This window comes from Barbatula barbatula (genome assembly GCF_947034865.1).
Source record: "Barbatula barbatula genome assembly, chromosome: 21".
In the NCBI taxonomy this organism is placed as follows: domain Eukaryota; kingdom Metazoa; phylum Chordata; class Actinopteri; order Cypriniformes; family Nemacheilidae; genus Barbatula; species Barbatula barbatula.
Genome location: NC_136784.1, coordinates 8,318,589 through 8,341,178, shown reverse-complemented (window position 1 = coordinate 8,341,178; position 22,590 = coordinate 8,318,589). Strand labels below are relative to the sequence as shown.

The window sequence follows — 22,590 nt, the reverse complement described above, 5'->3', positions numbered from 1 at the left end:
TCTTGGACGAAGAAATGTATACACATTTGAAACAACTCGAAGGTGAGTAAATGACAGAATTTTTATTTTGGGGTGAAGTGTCCCTTAATAGATTTGGTCCCCGATCTGAAAGATATAAGAATTACATTGTTTGATTATTATATGGCGCTGAACAGATCAATGAATTAAACACAAAGCAAAATATCCATATTTCTTTATTTTTTCAAAACACTATTTGCAACATGTTATTTCATTTAGATGGACAGGTCTGTGATTTGCAATAACAGAATATGGTGGTCCAATATTATATTTAGTTTTTTGATTTTACATTTCAAATGGTCAGTTTTGAAACAAACTGATTTGAATGATGTTTCAGACTTACTGGAAACTTGATGAGACATTTTACTATTTTATATTGCAATATTACAGAATATTTAATTTTGTTGTTCAAATTATATTTACAATGCTGTATTTTTATGTAGGCTTTAGACACTTCATTTTTTTCCATATGAAACATATTCAGCTGTCAACAAATGATCAAACATAACAACACTGAACAAATAAATAAAAATGCTGTCATTATAATCACTTTAACGGCATCCAAACATAATATTTACAGATAACGATTTAAAGTGATGCACATTTTAAATGTTTTGTTTCACACATTATTAGCAACACTCTAAAATTATGCATTTTTAAGGAATGTTAAGAGTGAAAAAATAAAAATGTGTTTAGGGTCAGATTATTTAAGCACACATCAACGCATGTGACTTTTGTGACAGTTCAGCGTCGGCTTGGTGGTCGGCCAGATCCTTGTTTCCTGTCACCACCCGAACCTACTGCGAGCATCACTTCCTCCAAAAAGCTGTGATAGAGAGAGGAGTGAAAGTTAATTTAACAAAAAATTAAATATAAACATTCACGTACATTATAATTTTTAAGGTTTATAATCCAGGTCAAATATTCCAATAGCATGCAATTGCAGCTACCGACAACAATAATGTATTACTAAATAATTTCTATACACTTTTATGCAAGTTAGCAAAAGACCTTGACCTATAAATAAAAATTACTCTCTGAATGAAAACCTAAAGAATTAAATGAAATCATATCAGAAGACAAACTGTTTTTAACAGAACAGCATACAATGGATTATGTCCCCTCTTTAACCTGGATCAGTCTTGAATAAGACATAAAGGCATGTAAGGGATGGAGGTGAGGTGGTGAAAAGAAACAACAGTGTTGAGACCATTTAAAGACACGGACCTCTTAGTGTTGTGAACGTTTGTGCCCCCGAGGACGATGCGCACTCCAGCCATTGTGCGGTTCAGATTGTAAACAGTCAGTGCCTCCTCATAAGTGGCCCCACCGATTATGAAGACGATAATGTCTTGAGGTCTAAGGGTGTCAGAATATAGGTCCAGGATGGGTCAGAAGCTCTCACTCTACCTTCTTTCCCACGGGTGATATTAATCAGTTGGGTTGACTAACTCCTACCCCATGATTAATACTAACTATCTGAGCATCCAGTTAGAAGTATAAAAAAGAAAATACTACACAACTTTTAAGTATTTAAGTTACACACGTTGCAACAAGTAGGATGTCTGAATAACACAAGTATTACATCAACAGTACTACCATTTATTTTAAGTGTATGAGTATGCATGCCAATGTATTCATGTATTGCGTCACCTGTCTCTGAGAGAATTAGGCCCGAGGTAGGGGAACTGGCTGTCTTTCAGACGACCCTTGATCAGCTGATCCAATGTGTCATGTAATAGTGGCTGATGCTGTGTGTACACATTCTCAACTCCCTAAGCAAACACACACAAGCACGCATTTCGTGAAAAAAAAAACACATTGACGCTGTCGAAAAACTTATGAATCATCTGTTAAATCATCCAATATAGATCATGCACAATAGGTCTGCACAACAAGTGCGGTACTAACTAAATAACTACATTACAGTTCAAAATAATAACTATGACCTTTCTATTTTAACAGAATATGAAGATTAAAGACATTGAAATTGTAAGTGATGCATGTATTCTTAAAATCTGAATATCTTCCCTCAAAATCTAACACGGATGATAAAACCATGTTAAACCTTAATGTGTCTCAGCTGACCACTTGTGTTCAGGTCATCTGGGACAGATGTTAATACCAGGTTTAAAAGGATTGTGAGTGGAGACCTACCTTAAGCCCTTTGAAAAACTGTTTGGTAATAGAAACAGCATCTGTAGGAGTGATGAGGTCACTTCCTCTGACGCGTTTACCTCCGTATTCTACCACAGCCTGTACCATCTACAACACAGACACATGTTTGTAGGTCAAAAAGTTCCTGACAATAAACTGACAATATATAAGCATTTCTATGAATTGAAATGAAATTACCAGTCTAAATAAAATTTTAAAAAGGTAAACCTATGATCGAATAGAAATAATTTTTATTTGGCAACTTAATAAAAATTACATTATTACAGTGTAAAAATATTATTTTTTATTATTAACTAATACAAATACATTTATTTATTAACTTAAATAATAATAAAGTCAACTTACACAGCAATACAAACTTTTTTACAAAATCCCAATTAAATAAAATCAAATTATAATGAAAACACATCCGCTCAGCACACGTTCATAGGTTTAGAAGACCCTTTATAATAAAAAATAATCTATCTACAACTGACACTATCAAAACATTTCTGTTCATTCAAATAAAATATCAGAGTAAAAAATATTTAAAAACATAAATCTCAGCAACAAACAGAATAAGTTTAATTTGTTAATAAATAAAGCTTACACAGCAATACAAACCAAAAAAATTATAATAAAATGACAATAGAAACAAAAATTTTTTAACAAATTCAAAAATAAAAATAACATTAACATGAAAACAAAATGTAAAAGAATAAAAGCTAATTTAAATTACTAATACAGCTGAAAATAATAATATAATAACTCTGGTCTGAATCCCCCATCAATATGAATACATCTTTCTGCAACGGAAAGATCTGATGTGTATTACCTTACGATGTCTCTCGGACACTCCTCTACGGTTGAGCTCCTCAATAAGGCTGGGCAGGATACTGCTGCTGTGTTTCTCATATCGCAGTGCGTACAGCATTACCAGCCGCACAGCATCAAGTTCATTCAACCGTGGGTTCTGAAGGAGCCGCCTTACACTCTACACATATTCAAATGTATAAATCAAAACTTGGTGATAGGACCGAGGCTGTGAACACTCAATTTGTGATATCTGACCTGTTGTGCATTTGAATGGTCATTCTGGCAGGCCAGCTCCTGCTCGACCTCTGATACCTCCATCAGTTGTCTCTCACTCACCAGGCGTGAGAGTTCACCAACTACGGTCACGTGCTTTGACACCGTGCCTGACATTTTCTTAAACTGGGGGTAGTTATCCACAAATGCCTGAAGGAGAGGAGCAGCAAGTGATCATTAAAAAGAGTTTAAATTGGGACAAAATACTAAAATATCCGGATCAGTGCTCACCTTCATGTCTGTTATTGACTCGAGTTTCTGTTGACCCTTGGGCTTTTTCTTCTGGAAATCCTCCATGAGGTTCTTAATGTTTGTTCCAATCTCACCAAAATTTAGATACAGGTTCTTATTGAGAGAATAAGAAAGAAACATGTATATGCCGTTTCGATTCCAAACTACACGACAACAGTGCATTCAGGACCAAGCTACTCACATTAGCATAAAACTCATCATTCTCCGCAGACAAGACCACCTCGCGCAGTTCCTTACTGATTCCAGGCACTCTGGACAGGTCTATGCGGTTGTTATTAATGGCCAGCATCTCATGAACCATAGCTTGATATGTCCACTAGAGGGAGCAAACACAACCTCATTTGCTGCAATGGTAACTCATTTATCATTATGTAATGTTGGTTAAGGACACACTAGATCTTATCATTTCAAGATCATGAAAAAAATGGAAATACATTTTTTGACAAAGTTGAAAGATTATGCAAAAACAACTATGGTCTCTATTACCCTCTGGTGGTCAGGTTTAGAATCTAGCTTCTATAGGAGCTAAGGAGTTAAATTAAATTTCTTGCCTGGTTCAGAAGAGGAGTTATGGCATCATCACTTCTGTCTAAAATCAGAAGTAGAGGTGGTACTTCTGTCTTCCTAAAGTCAAACAGTTCATACTCCTTGGTAATGATTTGCTGTGAGACAAACATAAAAGAGAATGGAATGAATCATATCATGGCACATTGTGGATATAACTGTAGGTATAAATAAAGTATGGTAAAATCCTACTTTGACGCTCTCTGCTAGTCTTTTGGACATGTCAGAAGAGAGCTGGTAGCGAATCATGGGGCATTTCTTTAATGACAACAGCACTGATGTCAAACCCTGTGTGACACGTGGCAGAACGCTGGGCTCCCAACTGCGACCCTGGAACAAGCAAAGAGATGTTCACACGTGAACCTGCGTTACTTTTGCAACAAAGTCCTGAATTCAGTTCAGTGGAAAAAATATTTCATTCCTATAACAGCAGACACAAGAGACTTTTTTTCTTACCCTGGATACTCCTTGAAGGTTAAGGGAGAAAAGATGGGGGTTCACAGCAATGAAATCCCCATAAAACTCCTACAGTAACATGGAAAAAATATAATCAACAAGAAACTATGGCTATTTAGGATATTTGGGTTCTGAAAATTCTGTTAACATTGTTTTTATTAGGATGGTTCTGTTTTTTAGCAATAATAACCACTGTATTGTTCTCCTACCTGTTTGTACACTTAATACAAATTAAAGGGACAGTTCACCCCAAAATGAATATTCTGTTATTATTTACTCACCCTCATGTAATTTCAAGCCTGTATGGTTTTCTTTCTTCTGCAAAACACAAAGGAAGATATTTTAAAGAATTTTGGTTACAGAAAACCTTTGTTCCCCATTGACTTGCATTTGTTTTGCGTCCATACAATTGAAGTCAATGGGGACCAGCGGTTTTAGGCTACCAACATTCTTCAATATATCTCCCGTTGTATTTTGCAGAAGAAAGAATGTCATTTGGGTTGTCAAAATGTCAAGAGAGTGAATTTTCATTTTTGGGTGAACTATCTAGTTTTTTAGATTTTGCAGCCAAATTACAATGCTTTCGAGGTGTACATTTTAATTTATCAGCTTCATCTTTCTTCAACACATATTAATCACGTAAATTAATTGTAAGGCAAAGGTGTTATTATGAACCATACTTTACAAACCTGCACTTCTGCAACAACTTCTTGCTCATCTGCCTCGGCCAATGTTTTAATTTCACTCTTACTGATCACATTACTAAAATCTGCACAGAACAAAAACAGAAGACACCGATTCAGTGCATGGGGTTTGTTTCAAAGAGAGATAAAAGTGTTATGCAATGCGCCTGTTGATCTACAGCCGCCACTCACAGATGAAATAGACACTGTACTTGGGTCGGCGGAGCTCTTGAATCAGATGCTGTACGTTCTCCTGTAAACAAAGATGTGCTTCGTCAATAACACTCTACAGCACTACCCACATGCAATAAAATGTATATGTACACGTACTGAAAAAAAATACATTATAAAACTGGGGATAAGGGTAACCTTGGTCGGTCGGAGAAAGCAGATGGCCTTTAGGTGTTTCATATTGTCTCGGTTTTGAGAATCGATGCGCTCGAAAAGGTAGACCTCCTTCTGCAGTATCTCAGACTGCGTGTACACCATACTAACTATACTGGTCTGTAATAGTAAACAGAGATTTATTTATTGAAACACACATTAAAAGTTGAGAGTTAAGAAAACTATGCACATCTGTTTAAGAAACAATGCTATTCAAAACATTAGATCGAACACATGACTTCTTAACACAGACACTATACCAGATCTTATTGAATTAAATTACATCATCTTATTTACGATTGAACATTATAAAATAAAACCGTTTTACACATATCACTCGGGTTTTCATTTACTCACCGTTTCTTTATCCATAAGCAGCACCTTCATACCGGGTCCGCTGCTCTCTATCATTTTGGACACATACTGCTTGACAGCCAGAGTTACGTTCATTTTGTCGCTTTTTACGCTTTCAGGTGGAACGGGGCAGATAATCAGATCGTTAACGGTTGTTTAACGAATTATAAATAACGACTTAATCGGTTAACTCCAGCACAAAAAATAATGTTGACAATGAGAGACAACTGCCTGCTCTTCCTTGTACTTCCGGTGTGTGCGACTGTTTAATTCGCAGCTGATTTGGGATCGGCTTTGATATGTTGTATCCGCAAGTCTTCGTGGTTTAATGGACTTGACCAACTGATCTGAGAACAGGTCGAATGCACAAAAACACATATCCCATAATTCAATGCTGCGGCGTAAAACAGCCTAAATAAAGCGCCATATTGGTAAGGGCTATGCTAGTAGTCACGACACAAATGCGCGAGATATCTGAATGCTAGTTACTTGTTTATGTGGTGTAGGTTTTATTTTAAGTTACGGGTTGATGCTATTATTATTCACCAAAATAATTACTTAAAAAGTCTTCATTTTCATCTCGAAAGTAACAAGGGAAGTGGCTACTGCGCACCATTTCATCAAAACATGGGCTACACGTAATGCATCAGAGGAAGTTTATGTTTATGTTTGAAACATCAACAATGTTATCAACAATTTCAGATGGGTGAATTCAAAGAATTAGTTTATAAAATGGGAACAATTTCTTGAAACATTAAGTAACTCATCCTTTTAAGATAAATGACAGATCAAAATGATTTGCCCTGTCCAACTTTATTTCATCCCATACACACACAAAACAAATCCAGAAATCTTCAATTAGGCTATCATCTATCCTTTAATCGTTTTATTAAGAAATTGTTTATTTAAAAATTGTAACATGGCAAAGAGTGAATGCGTAGCATTGATCTTTAGGCATATTGTAGGCTATTAAAAGAAAAACGTGATGATATGTTCAAGGTGTCAGTCTTCACTGTAGCCCACAAGCTTTGCACTCATTTCCCACAATCTCAGTGCAGCGAGATCATCTTTTCCTTCAGGACCTGGTTCTTTCATCTTACAATCACTGTAAACAAAATTATCTCATAATAATCCATAGTATAAATGCATCATAAACAGTTAGAGAAAAATATTTATAGAATCTAGGATGCAAATATTAGTATTTTAGCAAGTATTCACAGATCTAAAGCAGGTGTCAAGGTTTCATACGCATTCCATGCATAGGTGTCGCTTGTGATAAGTAGGGGGTTAATTCTTGTTAAATGATGTACAGTTTGGTCAGCACCTGAAGTAGCAGCCACTGTAAAGCTCCAACCCCTCAGCAACAGCACAGTAGATGGAGGTCTGTGCACCTTGCTTTGGGGTTTTCATCAGTAGAATGGCAGGAATAGATAACAGGGCACCGAGAAGAGGGTGTCGCGTCTGCATGTAACGCCCCAGTTCAGTGCGGATTACTCCAGGATGAAGGGCATACACTGTCACACCAGACCCTGGTTGAAAAGTGTGTATGATTAAACAACACACAAGGGAATGAAAGAACATTCATTTACTGGTGATGAAAGCACAAACCTTTAAGCCTTCGCGCTAAATCTTGAGTAAACAGCAGGTTTGCAAGTTTGCTCTGTTGGTAACTAATCAAGGAATCATATGGTGTTTTGTTGAAGTTAGGGTCATCAAAGTGGATCTTCCCTGTTAGAAAGTAGTGAGTTGAAATAGTAAATCTAAACATATTTACACGAAACAAAAGCAAATATGTAAACATAAACAAGTTAAAATGTGAAAATGCACTTCCGTCCTGTTTCCTGTAATGACATCCATCTTTTAAAGCCCCAGTGAAAACAAAATGAAAGTTTTTTTTCCTTTTATTAAAATAAGTTAGCCGTAAAGGATGTCAATAAACGGATATGCTCCTATGCGCTGAATATAAGGGTTCAAAACTGACACGTGCGTTCAAAAAATCTAGAAATCCCATGACATCACCCTACACTTCAGCGTCTCGTCAAAGTTCTCATCCAATCAAATTCGCTTTAGAATCCGAAGAGTCCCGCCCCTTTACTATGAGAGCTTCAGGAAACAGCGCCACAAATCATCCACTTGTCAGCCATATGACCTTTTGGGTTGCTTGCCTTGATTTCCTTGAGGCTTTGAACCATTTGATAAATCGCAAAGCTTTTAATAACTTTTTGTCAGGAGTGTTTCAAGATACTATGTACCAAGTTTTGTGCAAATTTTACCAATTTTGTTTTGAGGAGTTCGAAAAAGTACGTTAATAAATGAAATGACATAGGGCACACAGGGAGTATGGTGGAATATGACAAAATTGCCTAGAACAAGTCTGGAAAAATGAATAAAATGACATTAGTTTGGTCTGGTCTCGATGCTAGATACCAAATTTGGTGTTTGACACATTTTAAATGGCGGAACGTTATATGATGTCATAGGGTACAATCGAATCGGAATCAGCAAATGGATCATAGGTAAGAATAATTTAGTTTCTAGGAGTGGGTTCCATTACAAATTTGTATGCCCTTTTCTCGCAAACTTCCCTCAGTCTCGTTGACTCCAATGTGCGTCATTGCTTACGTTGCACGAGAGCCCCAATACTGGCGGAACTCGTGAATAAGGTGTAAATGGAATCCACTAAGCCCTTAATCAGGTAAACACTGTGAAGCTGAATGATTAAATAAATCCCTACTCACTTATTAATTTGTTTCATGCACAATTTTATATACATATCAGTTGTTGTAGAAAATAAAAAAATAGATGGCTGTATAAGCGATTGGAGAAAATATTAAAGAAAATAATAAATACTCTTTTATTTATTTATTCACAAAAAATGAATATACCATACACTACATGTGAGCATCTGCTGTGACGTCACATTCAAGTTGTATTGTGGGATATAGAGCTGCTTAAAGTGTACAGATGAAGTAGACTTGCTCCCTCTGAAAAAATTGAGGGCACAAAGGGCTGTCCATATGAACTTCCCTCGTCCACTTCACAAAGTGTAACTCACTTAAAAGTGACAGTGTGGATTCCCCCGAGGGGCAGTGCTTGGGGAAGTTTGCGAGGGCCTGTCTAAAAGTGAAGTGGAATGCACCCTAGGACTTACGGTTAAAAAGTAATGAGCAACGATGCGTTTGAAACTTTGAACGGGTGGTGGCGCTATAAAGTTTAAGGTAAAGACACCAAATTTACTGTGTTTAATGTCGATACTGTCTTGTATCTGTGTGCCAAATTTCATAACTTTTTACCATATGGTTCTATGGGCTGCCATAAACAAAATGGCTGAAGAAGACCCTATGTTATTGAATATACAGGTGCATCTCAATTAATTTGAATATTGTGAAAAAGGTCAATATTTATGTCACTCATTTCAGAAAGTAAAACCAATGTATTATATAGATTCATTACACATAGAGTGAAATATTTCAAGCCTTCATTTCTTGACATTTTGATGATTATGGCTTACAGATAATAAAAACCCAAAATTCAGTGTCTCCGAAAATTTGAATATTACAAAAGATCAATTAATAAAGGATATTTTAAACAGAAATGTCTGGCTTCTGAAAGGTATGTTAATTTCTATGCACTCAATACTCGGCTGGGCCTCCTTTTGGATGAATTACTGCATCAATGCGGCTTTGCATGGAGGCAATCAGTCTGTGGCACTGCTAAGGTGTAATGGAAGCCAAGGTTGCTTTGATAACAGGTCATCTGCATTGTTGGGTCTGGTGTATCTCATCTTCCTCTTGACAATACACCATAGATTCTCTATTGCAAAATATTGACCTTTTTCACGATATTCTAATTAATTGAGATGCACCTGTATGTTCATATGATATATCAAGCCACTTTTTCATTTCATCCTCCCACTGTGTTATACATTGCAGGTGTGGAAAATATTTAAAATAACGTTAATCATGTTTTTAGCATGCTCCTGCAACATTGCTTTCCTCAGCACAAAAAGGAAGTGTCACATCGTTTACTTCCACATTCGATAACATGGTGGCTGCAAGAGAACATTACATCCTCACCTCCTTTGTGAGCAATACTGGACACATTAATAACTCGACTAGGAGGAGATTTCCTTAGCATGTCCAGAAGAAGAACAGTAAGAAGAAAATGGCCGAAATGATTGACAGCAAACTGGGTTTCATAGCCATCCTCTGTAAGGCCTTTAGGGCACATCATCACACCTAAGAGTACAACAATAGGTTTCACATAGTGTTTAAAGCAATTTTCATTAAATGCACAAAGATGATTGAATTGTCGAAAAAGGTCTCACCAGCATTGTTAATAAGTATATCCAGTCGGTTTTCAGTGGCAACATACTCATGAGCGAACTGCCGTACAGAGAGCAGAGATGCCAAGTCTAAGTGCCGAACCACTATGTTGCCGTTTCCTGTAGAACTGCGGATCTCTGCAGCCGCCTTTTCTGCTCTTGAAAGATCTCGACAAGCCATCACAATTCGAGCCCCTAAAAATATATATTAGAAAATGTGCTTGTTTTGCTGTGATGCAGCATGGACCTTAAATCCTATGGGATAAAGGTCCAGTGTGGACTTTTTTGGAGGATCTATTGACAGAAATGCAATATAATATACATAATAATGCCTTCAGAGGAGTATAAAGACCTTACATAATGAAGTGCGTTTCATTACCTTTGAATGAGCTATTTCTATCTACATACACCGTGGGTCCCCTTACATGAAATTAACTATGTTTTTTCTACAGTAGCCCTAAACAGACAAACTGCTCTACAGAGCGCATTTCATAAATACGCTATCTCCTATGACAAAGGACCAAAAACGTGATCTTAGCCATGTGGCTGCCACTGTAGGGCTTTGAAAGGGACGGGTGAAGTGATCCATTGGTTTCAATTTGCAACCTCACCACTAGACGCAGCTAAAGTTCATACCCTGGACCTTATACCCTGGAGAGGATAAAATGATGAACAATTAGGACAGCATATTGCTTACCTCTCATGGCCAAGTCACGTGCTGTCTCTTTTCCTATGCCGGTGTTGGCACCAGTAATGACAACCGTCTTCCCATCCAGTCGCACACGACATCGACATACTCCACCTCCTATCCACTTTCTGAGCAGAACCAAACCTATAAAGAAAACTTATAAACTTTATTATTGAATTCAGGACCAATGTTGTTTCCTTCAAAAAATAGTTAAGAGTGACGTATGCAGCCTTTACTGCAAACCAAATGTTTCCAAGTGTTTTTAGTTCAGCTTGGATTTAGAAGCTGTTGGAGAGCTGGCTGGTTGCCTATATTAGAATTGATATTAAATCCATGAGGTCTAAAAAGATTTTTGGAAATTCATAAATATGTACAGTTAGGCATTCATTACATTGTGTGACACTGTGTAAACATCCTGCCAGCAGGTTACCGACTTGCTTGAATCAACTATAGTGTACAATATACAAATATAAAGTGGGGGTTACAGTTTCATAACAATACATGATTTTACATAGCCACTTCCCTTCTATCTTTTGAGCGATACAATAAAATAAAAAAGGAATAAAAACCAACTGAACACTAAATGCTTCATTATATTTTACAATATAATCGCAAAAGTGAGCAAGAAAGTAAATTATATTACATAACTTACTTATAGCTGTGATGGCAGTTGCTGTGCCATATTTGACTAGACGATTTGAATTCAGTTCTTCCCAAAGTTCAATGGCAGAGATGGATTCGTTGTACATGTCGTTCCTTGTGATCAGCTTAAAGTTCGACTTTCATTTTATTTCCCGTCCTAAAGTATGAAGCTTCTATACTGTTGTTTATTGTTCAACTCTACAGCCACTATGACTGCTAACACGTCTGAGCGCCCTGCATTTACGTCTGGGTTCAGGTTTTATAAGAAGATTAAGCCAAGATCATGTTATCCATGGCTTATGCCTAGGCAAAAATGTGAACAACAATAGCAGCAATGAACACAATTTCTCAATTTAAAATACAGAATATCAGTGGATTTTGCTAGGCAACAAAATGCAAAAGGTCATTTGGATTTTAAATGTTGTAAACAACACGGTTCCAATTCTAACACAATACAGTCTGGAGTAGTTAACAAACTCCCCCGACCTTTTAAGCTGTATATAAAAGCTTTATGTGTATGTTGGTAGGTCAAGTAAACCCATCCTTGAAATGAAATAGGACAAGAATGTTGCTCCGTTTCGTCATGTTCTGTAATCGCATGTTTTTAAACATACATTTTACACTACACGTTACATTGCAGCGTGACGTTAATACAACTGTGATCAAACGTGTAACGTTAATGTAGATAAAACGGGTTACGTTTTCTAAACGACCCTTTCGTTTTAAGAATCGAAGTATTGCACAGCGTTTACTTTAGGATTAAACAAAACATTTTAACTTCATAGACATGCGCTGTTTGGTTTCACCCAGTTACGCAACACTACTAAACACTAAATAAAGACGTTGCGCCGAATTTTGACGTTATATGCGTGGTGTAGGAACGGTTCATATTTGTGAATGGGAATCACGCAGCATCGACATGAAAGCCTAATCGCCATCTTGAAAAGCGGAGAGTGAAATTTACTGTGGCAGGGAACGATTATAGTGAGACTATTAAGTGTGGCGTCACACAGAATAACATTCACAGGTTTAAAAGGTAATATTTCTACCGAATAGCGACTTTCATTGTTTCTGTCGTGGCGCATTGCTGCATGGATTGTGTAGCCTAGTGCTAAGTCTGAGCTAATGCATAGGCGCCAGTGCATTCGGTTTAGGACAGCCGAACATTATCTTTATCGAACAAACGCGTTACAGTTAATCGGAACAAGACTGCCCTCAAATGTACAAAAATAATGCAAATGTCACATTTTGATGTGGTAATTGGGTTCACGTTTTGATGTGACATTTTGTGTTCTTTATGAATCTAATTAATCAAAAAAGTACAGTCACATTTCCAGCATTGATATGTAATGCGCGTTATCTTTAAGAGTGTGCTGTGCTAACACCGTGTTTTAATCGCATTTATAAAATAAATCGCGAATTATAATGATTAGCCCGCCTTATTCACAAAGATCTCAGCCAATCAGTGTGCAGGGAATATTCGTGGAAGTGACGTTTTTAAATGTTCGCCCCTACCAATACAAGCAAAGAGGGAAAAACGTCTTCAGAACAGAGATGTTTTCCATCATGGCAAAGCCTGCGATAAATGAGAGGAAATAACGGATTTTATAAAATGGTTTCCTCTCTTTTGCCTATGCATGAGGTAAGAGTTTCACTTCTTCTCACCGGAAGCATTGCAATAGTGTTTACATGCAAGTTGTTAAAAAGTTGTGCAGCCAGGTAAACGCTAGCCCCGGTAGCTATAGACACACACACACACAGCTGTACGGGCTTCCACATTGGCTGAGATACGGTTAGCAGGGCGGGCTAACGTTAGCAACGCGCACTGTTTTGGGAAAGAAAGTGGGAGATCTCGAGCTTGACTGTGTTGTGGATAGATTTGTGCATGTTTATTTATGCCGAAGAAAAATATAAATGTATACAAAATTGTTTAAACTCTAAACTAAAATAAACCATTGAACACACTTTAAATGATGATGTATACAAAATATAATTTAAAAACCGTTGATGACTATTTTTATTACACTTTTGTATTATTTTCAGTTGATCATTCTGATAATTGCTATATATTTTTTTGTTGTTATTATTATTTCATTAATAATAACAAAATTAACCACGCGTACCCACTAAATTACAGGAGAATGCTCACAATTTAACAGAATAATGGCTGAATCTGACCTTTACATGCAATGTGATGAAGATGATCTGGCTCCGTGTCAGAATATCGCAGACCTGTGTACCACAGGTAAGTTTTACCCTTTAGGGTATTCTGCTTAACTGTTTAAAGAAATAATAAATATTTAATGTCTTTTTCGGATATGGGTGGTTATGTTGTTCGATTATTTGTTAATTTACCTACTCTAGACAAAAGTGGCAATACTGTACTCTCATCTGTCCCACCCGACGGCACCTGCTCTACAGAGCCACCGGCTGCTGCTGACATCACACAACAAGCTGTGACTTTGGCTAATGGTGAGGAGACAAAAAAAGCATGCGATGAACAAATAACATTCATTCATGCAATTTAAAGTTGACTTCAATTAGAGCTTTACACCTTCCTTTCTAGTAACCGACAGTTATTAGGAATCACAAACATGTCCACAGGAAGAATGTGGCCAAGAAACGGAAAAACATGTGAAAATCCATATTCAATTGTGTTTTTGTATTCTTTCCTGTGTTTCTAGGTCCTGCTGTTGTACTGTCAAATGCCGTCCAGCCAAATGTTGCTGGAGGTGGTACGCTCGGTCAGACCATCTACATCACCACACAGGTCTTACTTGTCTCATTTACTGCTGTTTGTTAACTCTTCTTGAGTGGTGCATTTCACCTTTCTACATTTTAGATACTAAATCTATCATTCTGAAGAAGTACCTGGAACAGAGTCTTTTTGAGAAACCTTCGAAATTCAGATGTCATTTCTTTCTTAAAAGATTGCTTGTTGGATTGCATAATTATTACAAGAATGTTAGAACATCAAGTAATGTTCATGTATCTCAGACTAACCCAGGACAGCCTCTGTCAAGCTCACCGGGTTTGGGAACATCAGTTGGCTACATCTTGAATGGACAGCCCATTACTTTTTTGACTCCTGGTAAGTCAAACGACACTATTTCAGTGATTCATCCAAATTTCAATACTGCATTGATCACCTCAACATTTATACAAATGTATAAATCTGCAAGTATTGACATAACTAAAAGGCGGGGGGTGTCCCGATTTCCAATTACGCTTCTTTAGACAAAGTTGGGCCGAGTACCAAAACAACCTTGTAGCCAATCAGCAGTAGTAGGGTGCACAGTGCACAGGACGAACATTAGTCGACCCTAGCGCTGACGAAAAAGAAAGATGGGGTAGGGTTGTGTTTGTTTTCGTGATCTACAACAGTTAAGATAAATCGGACACCCCGCCTTTAAGGTTTGCAGAAGAGTCCTGTCACCATACTATTTTCTTTTATGCTCTGCTAGTAGAAATAGTTTTTTTAATCAAAATATTTTTCTCTTTAGCTCAGGCACCACAGTTACTTTCTCCACGGATGGTAACTACAGGAAGGACAGCACAGCCTGTGTCCTCTGGAAACATGTCCAGACTGCAGATCCCAGTCACCCTGAACACTTCTTCAAACCTACAGAGCATTACTTCAGTGGCTCCTGGGATGACCTCTCTTAACATGACACCTTCCAGTATCCTACCAACCACAGCTACAGGTACCAGAACATAGTTTTATTATGTGTCTTTATTAAAAATAAGTGTCTTTTAATGTTAAAAGTCAATAATACATTTGATGGTTTTCTTAGGCACAACAGTAAAGGTTATAAAGCTCACAAAACTTAATGTTGGAGCTACACAAGCTGCAGCTGCTGGTCAAGTATTGAGTCTACAAAGTCAGCCCACCAAGGCCATCACAATGCAAACAAAAACAACCAGACCTCCAGGTCAGCGACAGTCACAGTTTGAGAAACGTCAGACACAAAACCCTGCCGCCCGTCCTGTCACAACAACAAATGGTAAGAGTCACAAAATGCACTGTTTCAGTTGTATCTCTCTGTTGAAGCACTGATTATCACTTGCTTTATCGTGATTATCAAGAGTTTGATTAAAAAATGAGAGAACTTTTATTGTTTTATTTTATTTGGATTGCACAATAAATAAACATGATTTTAGAAAAGTTTTTTAAACTGAGTTTCTCATTTTGGAACCAAACTCTTCATATGTAAATTTGATTAAAAAATGACGTTAAAGAAATAGTTAAATTAACTTTGTTTTACAGTGTTCAAAAAAGGCTCCAATCTTTCAGCTGTCTGCGTTCGCTGTAAATACAGATACCAAAAGAGTGAAGCCCTCCGTGGATACTTCTGTGTATGTCTGGATTTGTTTATTCTCTCCTGGCATTTCTTGACCTAAATCTTTAAATCACACACAGAGTTCTTAATTTAATTATTTGTCTCATTTTAATTTCTAGCAATGCAATCAAGAGCTTATTGGGAGTGTGTGGCGACTTAAATCCAAAACCAGAAAAAGCAAGTGCCCGAGTAACAAATCAGGCTCACAACCCTCCATATTGGAGACTCCTGTGTCTTTCTCCAAATCTTCAGAATCTTCGCTCAAGCATGTCACCGCTTCGGAGTTACCAGCGGGAGTGCATAGTCCAGGCTCTGGGGATTTGGACAACCACGGCAGACTGATCATGTTAGTCAAAGATTTCTTCTACGGGCAGCGCCCAGGTCGAACCACCAATATAGAGACAAGACGAGAGACGGTCATAATGAAGTGTCAACTCTGTGACAAGAGGCTGATGGGCAACATCAAGTAAGATATATTATGTAGCATTTTACACTGTGCATTGTATCCCACAGAATTTTGACGAACGAATTAGCATATTTGTGACATTATTGTATTAGCACTTGATATATTTTTTTCTTCTCATCTGATCCATCGCATTATACTGTATTTTACAACTGAATACCACCAGCAGTCAATCCTGATTTATAAAACCAACAAAATCATCTGACAAAATCCCAGTATAGTACATCTACATTATAGAGCGCTCTCAGCAAAGAAAACCGGTACTACACTAGCAGACAGTAAACAGATTCACCAGGGAATAAACTATGATTATGATAAATCTAAATATTAACCTGATACAGTGGAACTAAATGTATGGAACTTACTGTAGTAAATTTACCATTTATCTAAATATAATTATTTACGATAGTTTAGATCATCGCTCAGGGTTCGCCACTGGTAGATTGTAATTTGTCAACATTTAATATTAAAGGCTGATGAACCACATGAGACACCACATCGAAATGGAGCACTTATCAGGGGAAATGGACAGTCACACAATGTGTCACCATTGCTTCAGAAACTTCTCAACACCATTTCAACTGCAGTGTCACGTTGAGACCGTCCACAGCCAAGTAGAGTCTTCAAGTAAGTCTAAAATGAACAATTAAGCAGTAGGATTACAAGAGACTGTGCTATATTGAGATGCAAAAAATAACTGGAGGTAATTTAATTTAATTTCGTTCTACAGAAGTGTGTAAAATCTGTGAGTGGTCCTTTGATAATGAGCCCCTCTTTCTGAATCACATGAAACACGCACACAAGCCTGGCGAGATGCCCTACATTTGTCAGGTAACTTTGCTTGTGTGTTCAACCTTAGTGTGTCATCATTAACTCAAAGTGGTTGTTCACCCAAAATTAAAACATTGTCATCATTTACTCGCCCTCATGTCATTTCAAAACGTAATTACTTTTCTCCAGCGGAAAGCAAAAGAAGATCTTTTGAAGAATGTTGTTAACTGGCCCCCATTCACTCACGTTGGTCCATTACAATAGAAGTGAATGGGAGCCAGTGCTGTTCGGTGACCAACTTTTACAAAAAATCTCTTTTGTGTTCTGCGGAAGAAAGATAGTCATAAAGGTTTGACATGACAAGAGGGTGAGTAAATGATGACAGATTTCTAATTCTAAGAAATTATCACTTTGAAATAACATATTTTCCTGTAGAACATGTGCTAATGATTGCTTTATTTTTGCACCTCAGGTGTGCGATTTCCGTTCCTCATTCTTCCCAGATGTTATTAATCACTTTGCAGAGCTACATAAGGACACCTGCGTTTTAATGTGTATCTACTGCCTGAAAGTGTTCAAGTCTTGCACCAGCTACCAAGTGCACTACCTTAAACATCAGGTAAAGAGTGATTTAGATGATTTATTTGAGCATTTAGTACCTCCATAGAAATACCCAATGATGAGCATTTCTATGGGGAGTTTAAATGCTCAAATATATCTTTTTGCTGCTCATTTGTTTATATTTTACAATGGTCAGACTAATATTTTAAAAACCAACCCGTTGTCTATTCATCTGTTCATTCTATACTCTTTTGGTTTACCCCATGCATGTGTTTCTCTGGTCCTGAGAAATATTACTTGGCATTCAAAAAAAAGGTTTTCAAGAACAATGATTTTGTTTTGTGAGAACTACCCAAGTACTGTTCAAATTCAGTTTGAATACTATCCCATTAAATCACATGCCTGATTTAATGATAATTTCATCTAAACATAAAAATTATTTCACCATTTATTCAGTCATTTCAAATCTGTACATGACACTTATTTCCCTGGAACACCAAAGAAGATATTTTGAGAAATGTCTTTGTGGTTTCGTGTCTTTAAAATAATCTTATATTGTGTTCTGCAGAAGAAAGTCATACAGGTTTGAAATGACATGGGTGTAAGTAATGATGACAAAATAAAAATGTACAGGTTGAACTATCCCTTTAAAGCGGTAGTTGCATATTGTGAGAGAGTTTTGTTTCACTCCTGTTAACGTATGTTTTGTTTGTCCAGAAAAAAAGTCTGTTGCATTGTGACAAATGCCGCCTTCAGTTCCTGTTCGCCAAGGAGAAGATAGAACACAAACACAGGTTCCACAGGACGTGTGTCAAGCCCAAACAGTTGCAAGGCCTCAGGCCTGGCACAAGGGTGAGAGACTCAGATCTCTACAGTAACAGTCTTTTTTCACAGATTTTATCGTGTAACAGCAGATGCAAGGTTGTGTTGTTCCTGCTTCAGAATAGGATCGTTTTATAACTAATTGCATCAATTTACCGGGGGGTTATTGAGTTTTTGATTATTTACATGTTGACTCTTGTACTGTGTCTGACTCAGGTAATCATAAGAGCTTATGCAACAAATGAAGTTCCTGACAGTCCAAGCAACAGCCATGTAGGAGCCTCTCATATGAACACATCCACCTCTAGCGAGTCAAAGATCTCTTCAGACACCATGTCAACCACTCCTGCATCTCAAAAAGTCACCAATGCAGCCATTCCCGTAAAGAAAAAGCCAGTGGAAAACATGGTGGAGCTGATGGTCAAGTTTGAACGGCAATAGTGAGTGTTTATTTGAAAGTTTTTTTAGATGCTTTAAATTACTTTTTTATTTTATTTTATTGATCTTTTAATTAAAAAGATAGGATTCATATTAATCTGATTAATGAACATCATCTAATTTCTCTAGCAATGATATAGAAAAACAGTTCTGCATTGAATGTAGCTATGAGATTCCGGGTTTTTCCAACCATTTTCCCACCTATGTGCGCTGTTCACTCTGTCGATACCACACCTGCTGTTCCAGAGCGTATGCCAATCACATGATCAGGTGAAAGATTTTAATCTAAATATTTAAATTATAAGAAACATAAAATATGAAAAATTATTAAGTTTGTCTCTATTTATTTGCAGTGAACATGTTTCTCACAAAAGCACCAGAAAATACATCACACTGTACAAATCCTGCCCAAAGTAAGATGAGAATTCTCTTCCCCTTGGTTGTTTTGGTATTTCAACTTGGATAAATCATCATAATGGTAATCTTTTATAGGAGGGGACGTCTAAATTGTACCGACTGCAAATACAAAACTCAGATTGGAGATTTAATGGCCAGGCATCTTACTAAATTTCCTACACATCAAGCAAGCCGCTGCACCCTACGTGGTAGGAATTTCTTGAGAATCAATTTTACAATCTTATTCTTTGCTTGTAAGGTTGACTGATTAGTAATATTCGTCTTCGTGTTTTAGAGGGATTTTCACGAGGTTTTAAAAGGTATGTCAATTTCAAATTGATTTCATATGCTCTCTTTGCTCAAAGAATGATTTGGTTAGAGAAGGGCAAACGTTATCAACCCACAGTGTCATGCCTAAGATCATTGTACACATTTAAACTAGAGACTGTAAAAAACTATTTTTGATATATAAACACTTAACCTATTAAGTGTCATAAGTAATTTTCGTAATCTGTTTTATGAATTTGTTATTGTAGGTTTGTCTTCATTCCAACGGACTTAATCAAAGGTGGTCAGAGGCTCAACATGAGGTCCCTTTTGCCTTTGCAAGTGAAACAAGTGGACAATATATCATATCCTTTCCCCAAACCCCACTCTCGACCCAGCTACATAATAACCCTGCCTGCCGGAACTGCCCATACACCATCCCTTCCCATTCAGGTTCATAATATAAAACCAAGAGTGGCAAACCAAAACTGTGAGGCAAAGCAAGATGCAACCAGATCCATTTTGAATGGAAGATCATCTTGCATGGATTTAGAAAAAATGGCGGAAAAGTCACCCCAGCTGAAAACTGTGCTGTACGCTCTTTGCTGTGGTGTCCCGCAGGCAGCAAATCACTTCGCTACTCAGCCGGAAGAAATACAGTCCTTGCTTTTGAAGCGGAAACATCAGCTCCAGTCATTGAGAAGCGCAGAAGAGTCGACTCCACAGGCGTCCGACAGGTTAGTTGAATGGGTGCTGTACCAACGTGAGCAACAGCTGCCAATCGATGAAGCTAACCTGTTCAACAAGGCCTCAGAGTTCATGAGAAGTGATGGTGCGACAATCATCTCTTACGACTGGATGGTTGATTTCTTACTGAGACATGATCTGGGCTTGCAGGCCTCCGCCACGTCTAGGAAACCGCTTTTGCAGAAGTCTCAGGAGCTTTTACTTTCCTTTAGCAGCTTTTTGAACCAGCAAATCGCCTCTCAGAGTTTTAGGCTGCCTGGGATTGGTGCCATGGATGAGCTGTCCATCTTTATAGACATGGAGCAGTTAGATGGAGCCTCCGCAGATTCTTCTTCCATGATGTCTGCTTTTCAGTTGATGGGTACATCGGCTCCGCTGATAGATGTTGTCTTCACGGCCTTGGCTGATGGTACCATGCTTTCCACCATAATTTTTCTCAAAGATGAACCTTTAAGCCCAGATGCCCCATCCCTGTCTGACTTCATCATCCTGGAGGCTAAACCAGAGGGGTTTACGAATGAAGAAAGACTGGAGATTTGGTTAAACAAGGTATGGCGCCCACATGTAAACCCCAGTTCTGGAGGTAAAGGATTGTTGATAATGGATACATACAAAGGACACCTGGCTGATGATTTCTTGGCAGCGCTCAACAGTGCTAATACTCTACCAACGGTGATCCCGCACAGTACCTCACGTCGTCTGCAGCCCCTGGAGGCTTGCGCGGGGCCTGTGTTACGAGAGTTTCTGCAAGCCTGCTGGAGTCAGCATGTGACATCAGAACCGCAGGAACTGGTTGAAGCAAAGCCTGCCGACTTGGCACGTATTCTCTCCGGTTGGGTCGTTGAGATACTGAATGTTCTGAAAGCGAATCCAAAACTGCTTTTTCGTTCTTTCGATCAGGTTTTGAGCACAAACCCAGAATCCACATCTGAGGAACCTTCAGACCTGATGAGGAGTCTTACTGAGGCTCTTTTTGCCAGTAAACTGCAAGATGAAGCTGCTAAGCAACAGATATCAACTGTCGCTCAACATGATGCTTCTCCTGGTGTTGTTTCTCCTAAATCTTTGCCTTCCCCATCAGCCGGCATCCTTGCATTGAAAAAGATCTTTGAGAAAGACAGCGATGTGGAGTCGTTTCATGGTTTTGAGGATACAGAATTGATAGATCATTGAATTGCTTGCCAATGGAATGATTTTTTTACTGGATATTTTATGTGCCGCCTTTGACTTGTAGTTAGTGTCCATAAATAATAATGTAAAAAATAGGTGATTGCTTGAACATGTTTGAAAGAAACATTTGTAAATATTTGTCACGCTGATGGACGCTTAGTGATAGTTCATCCAAAAATTCTTTCATGTGTACAACAGAAGACATATACAGGTTTTTGAGCTACGTAAGTGCAAAAAAGAGTCAGAATTGTTATTTTGTGTGAACTATGCCTTTAAGATTGCCAAGTCATGGCTTCTGTTGTTGTCTTTTAATGGCTGACGTTCATTGTTTTTTATCCTTGCAGTTTGGAAGTGTCTGTTTCAGAATGTGCATAAATGTTAATGATCTGAAATCATATTGTTGGCTGTGTGTAGAATTGTACCATAGCTTAATTACATACAAATAAACACTTTCATAGATTTATAATTTAAGCACCGTTTGGTCTCACACTTGACTTTTACAGAGCAGTCGAGCTTTATAAATGTATTTTAGCTACACTAAAAGACAAGCAGATTGTGATATTAATAAAATTCTAACTTGCCCTTATAAACAAAGGTAAAGAGCCTAGACATACAAATGAATGAGTAATTAGTGGTTCTCAAATGACTTGACAGCGGTACAATGATGGAAGAATCAAAGATAGCAAAATCAATATACTAAACCAGTGGTTCTCAAATTTGCCACAGTTTTTGTGGCATTTTATGAAGTATGGAAATTTAAGTTGGATTGTTTCAGCATTGTGTAATTTTGTTTTTGTTGGTACTGTTAATGCACTTGATTGTGCATTGTAAAATGTGGATGCAAACCTTTGAGGTTATATACAACAAGAATGTTCCAAGTTACATTATGAACAAAACAAGAAATTTTTAGAGCCAATAATGAATATTTGTTCATTTGACTGGATAGTTTTGGGTCAACAAGGGGCAGTTTAAATGCATAATAAAGTACAACTAGGAAACACCAA

At 37.6% G+C, this 22,590-nt stretch overlaps 3 protein-coding genes across 5 annotated transcripts; 1 reads left to right on the top strand and 2 right to left on the bottom strand.

Moving 5' to 3' along the window:
- Positions 1–181: 181 nt before the first annotated feature.
- On the bottom strand, positions 182–6,258 carry vps45 (vacuolar protein sorting 45 homolog). Its single transcript, XM_079484288.1, has 15 exons — positions 5,961–6,258; positions 5,589–5,723; positions 5,412–5,472; positions 5,226–5,305; positions 4,537–4,605; positions 4,273–4,410; positions 4,068–4,178; positions 3,698–3,832; positions 3,496–3,609; positions 3,247–3,414; positions 3,011–3,169; positions 2,176–2,283; positions 1,672–1,793; positions 1,246–1,377; positions 182–844 (listed from the first exon to the last, which is right to left on the bottom strand). Exons 1-15 carry the CDS (start codon positions 6,051–6,053, stop codon positions 763–765), a joined length of 1,707 nt encoding a protein of 568 aa, XP_079340414.1. The 5' UTR covers positions 6,054–6,258; the 3' UTR covers positions 182–762.
- Positions 6,259–6,575: 317 nt separating this feature from the next.
- Positions 6,576–13,082, bottom strand: LOC306910182 (retinol dehydrogenase 12). Of its 2 annotated transcripts, none has more exons than XM_079484529.1 (7): positions 11,622–13,082; positions 10,979–11,113; positions 10,285–10,476; positions 10,034–10,195; positions 7,566–7,685; positions 7,282–7,486; positions 6,576–7,062 (listed from the first exon to the last, which is right to left on the bottom strand). In XM_079484529.1, the coding sequence occupies exons 1-7, from the start codon at positions 11,716–11,718 to the stop codon at positions 6,960–6,962; spliced, it is 1,014 nt and encodes a 337-aa protein (XP_079340655.1). In that variant the 5' UTR covers positions 11,719–13,082; the 3' UTR covers positions 6,576–6,959. The 2 variants fall into 2 exon arrangements, with proteins under 2 accessions (XP_079340655.1, XP_079340654.1); XM_079484528.1 differs by having other exon boundaries at positions 6,601–7,062; positions 10,979–11,125.
- pogza (pogo transposable element derived with ZNF domain a) lies at positions 12,475–22,588 on the top strand. 2 transcript variants are annotated; one of them, XM_079484524.1, is made up of 19 exons: positions 12,475–12,647; positions 13,749–13,856; positions 13,976–14,083; positions 14,296–14,381; positions 14,609–14,702; positions 15,115–15,315; positions 15,406–15,615; positions 15,879–15,967; positions 16,071–16,417; positions 16,887–17,041; positions 17,145–17,245; positions 17,658–17,804; positions 18,464–18,598; positions 18,785–19,008; positions 19,136–19,276; positions 19,360–19,419; positions 19,499–19,611; positions 19,698–19,722; positions 19,939–22,588. In XM_079484524.1, the coding sequence occupies exons 2-19, from the start codon at positions 13,775–13,777 to the stop codon at positions 21,587–21,589; spliced, it is 3,969 nt and encodes a 1,322-aa protein (XP_079340650.1). In that variant the 5' UTR covers positions 12,475–12,647; positions 13,749–13,774; the 3' UTR covers positions 21,590–22,588. The 2 variants fall into 2 exon arrangements, with proteins under 2 accessions (XP_079340650.1, XP_079340649.1); XM_079484523.1 differs by lacking the exon at positions 12,475–12,647 and adding an exon at positions 13,079–13,253.
- Positions 22,589–22,590: the final 2 nt, after the last annotated feature.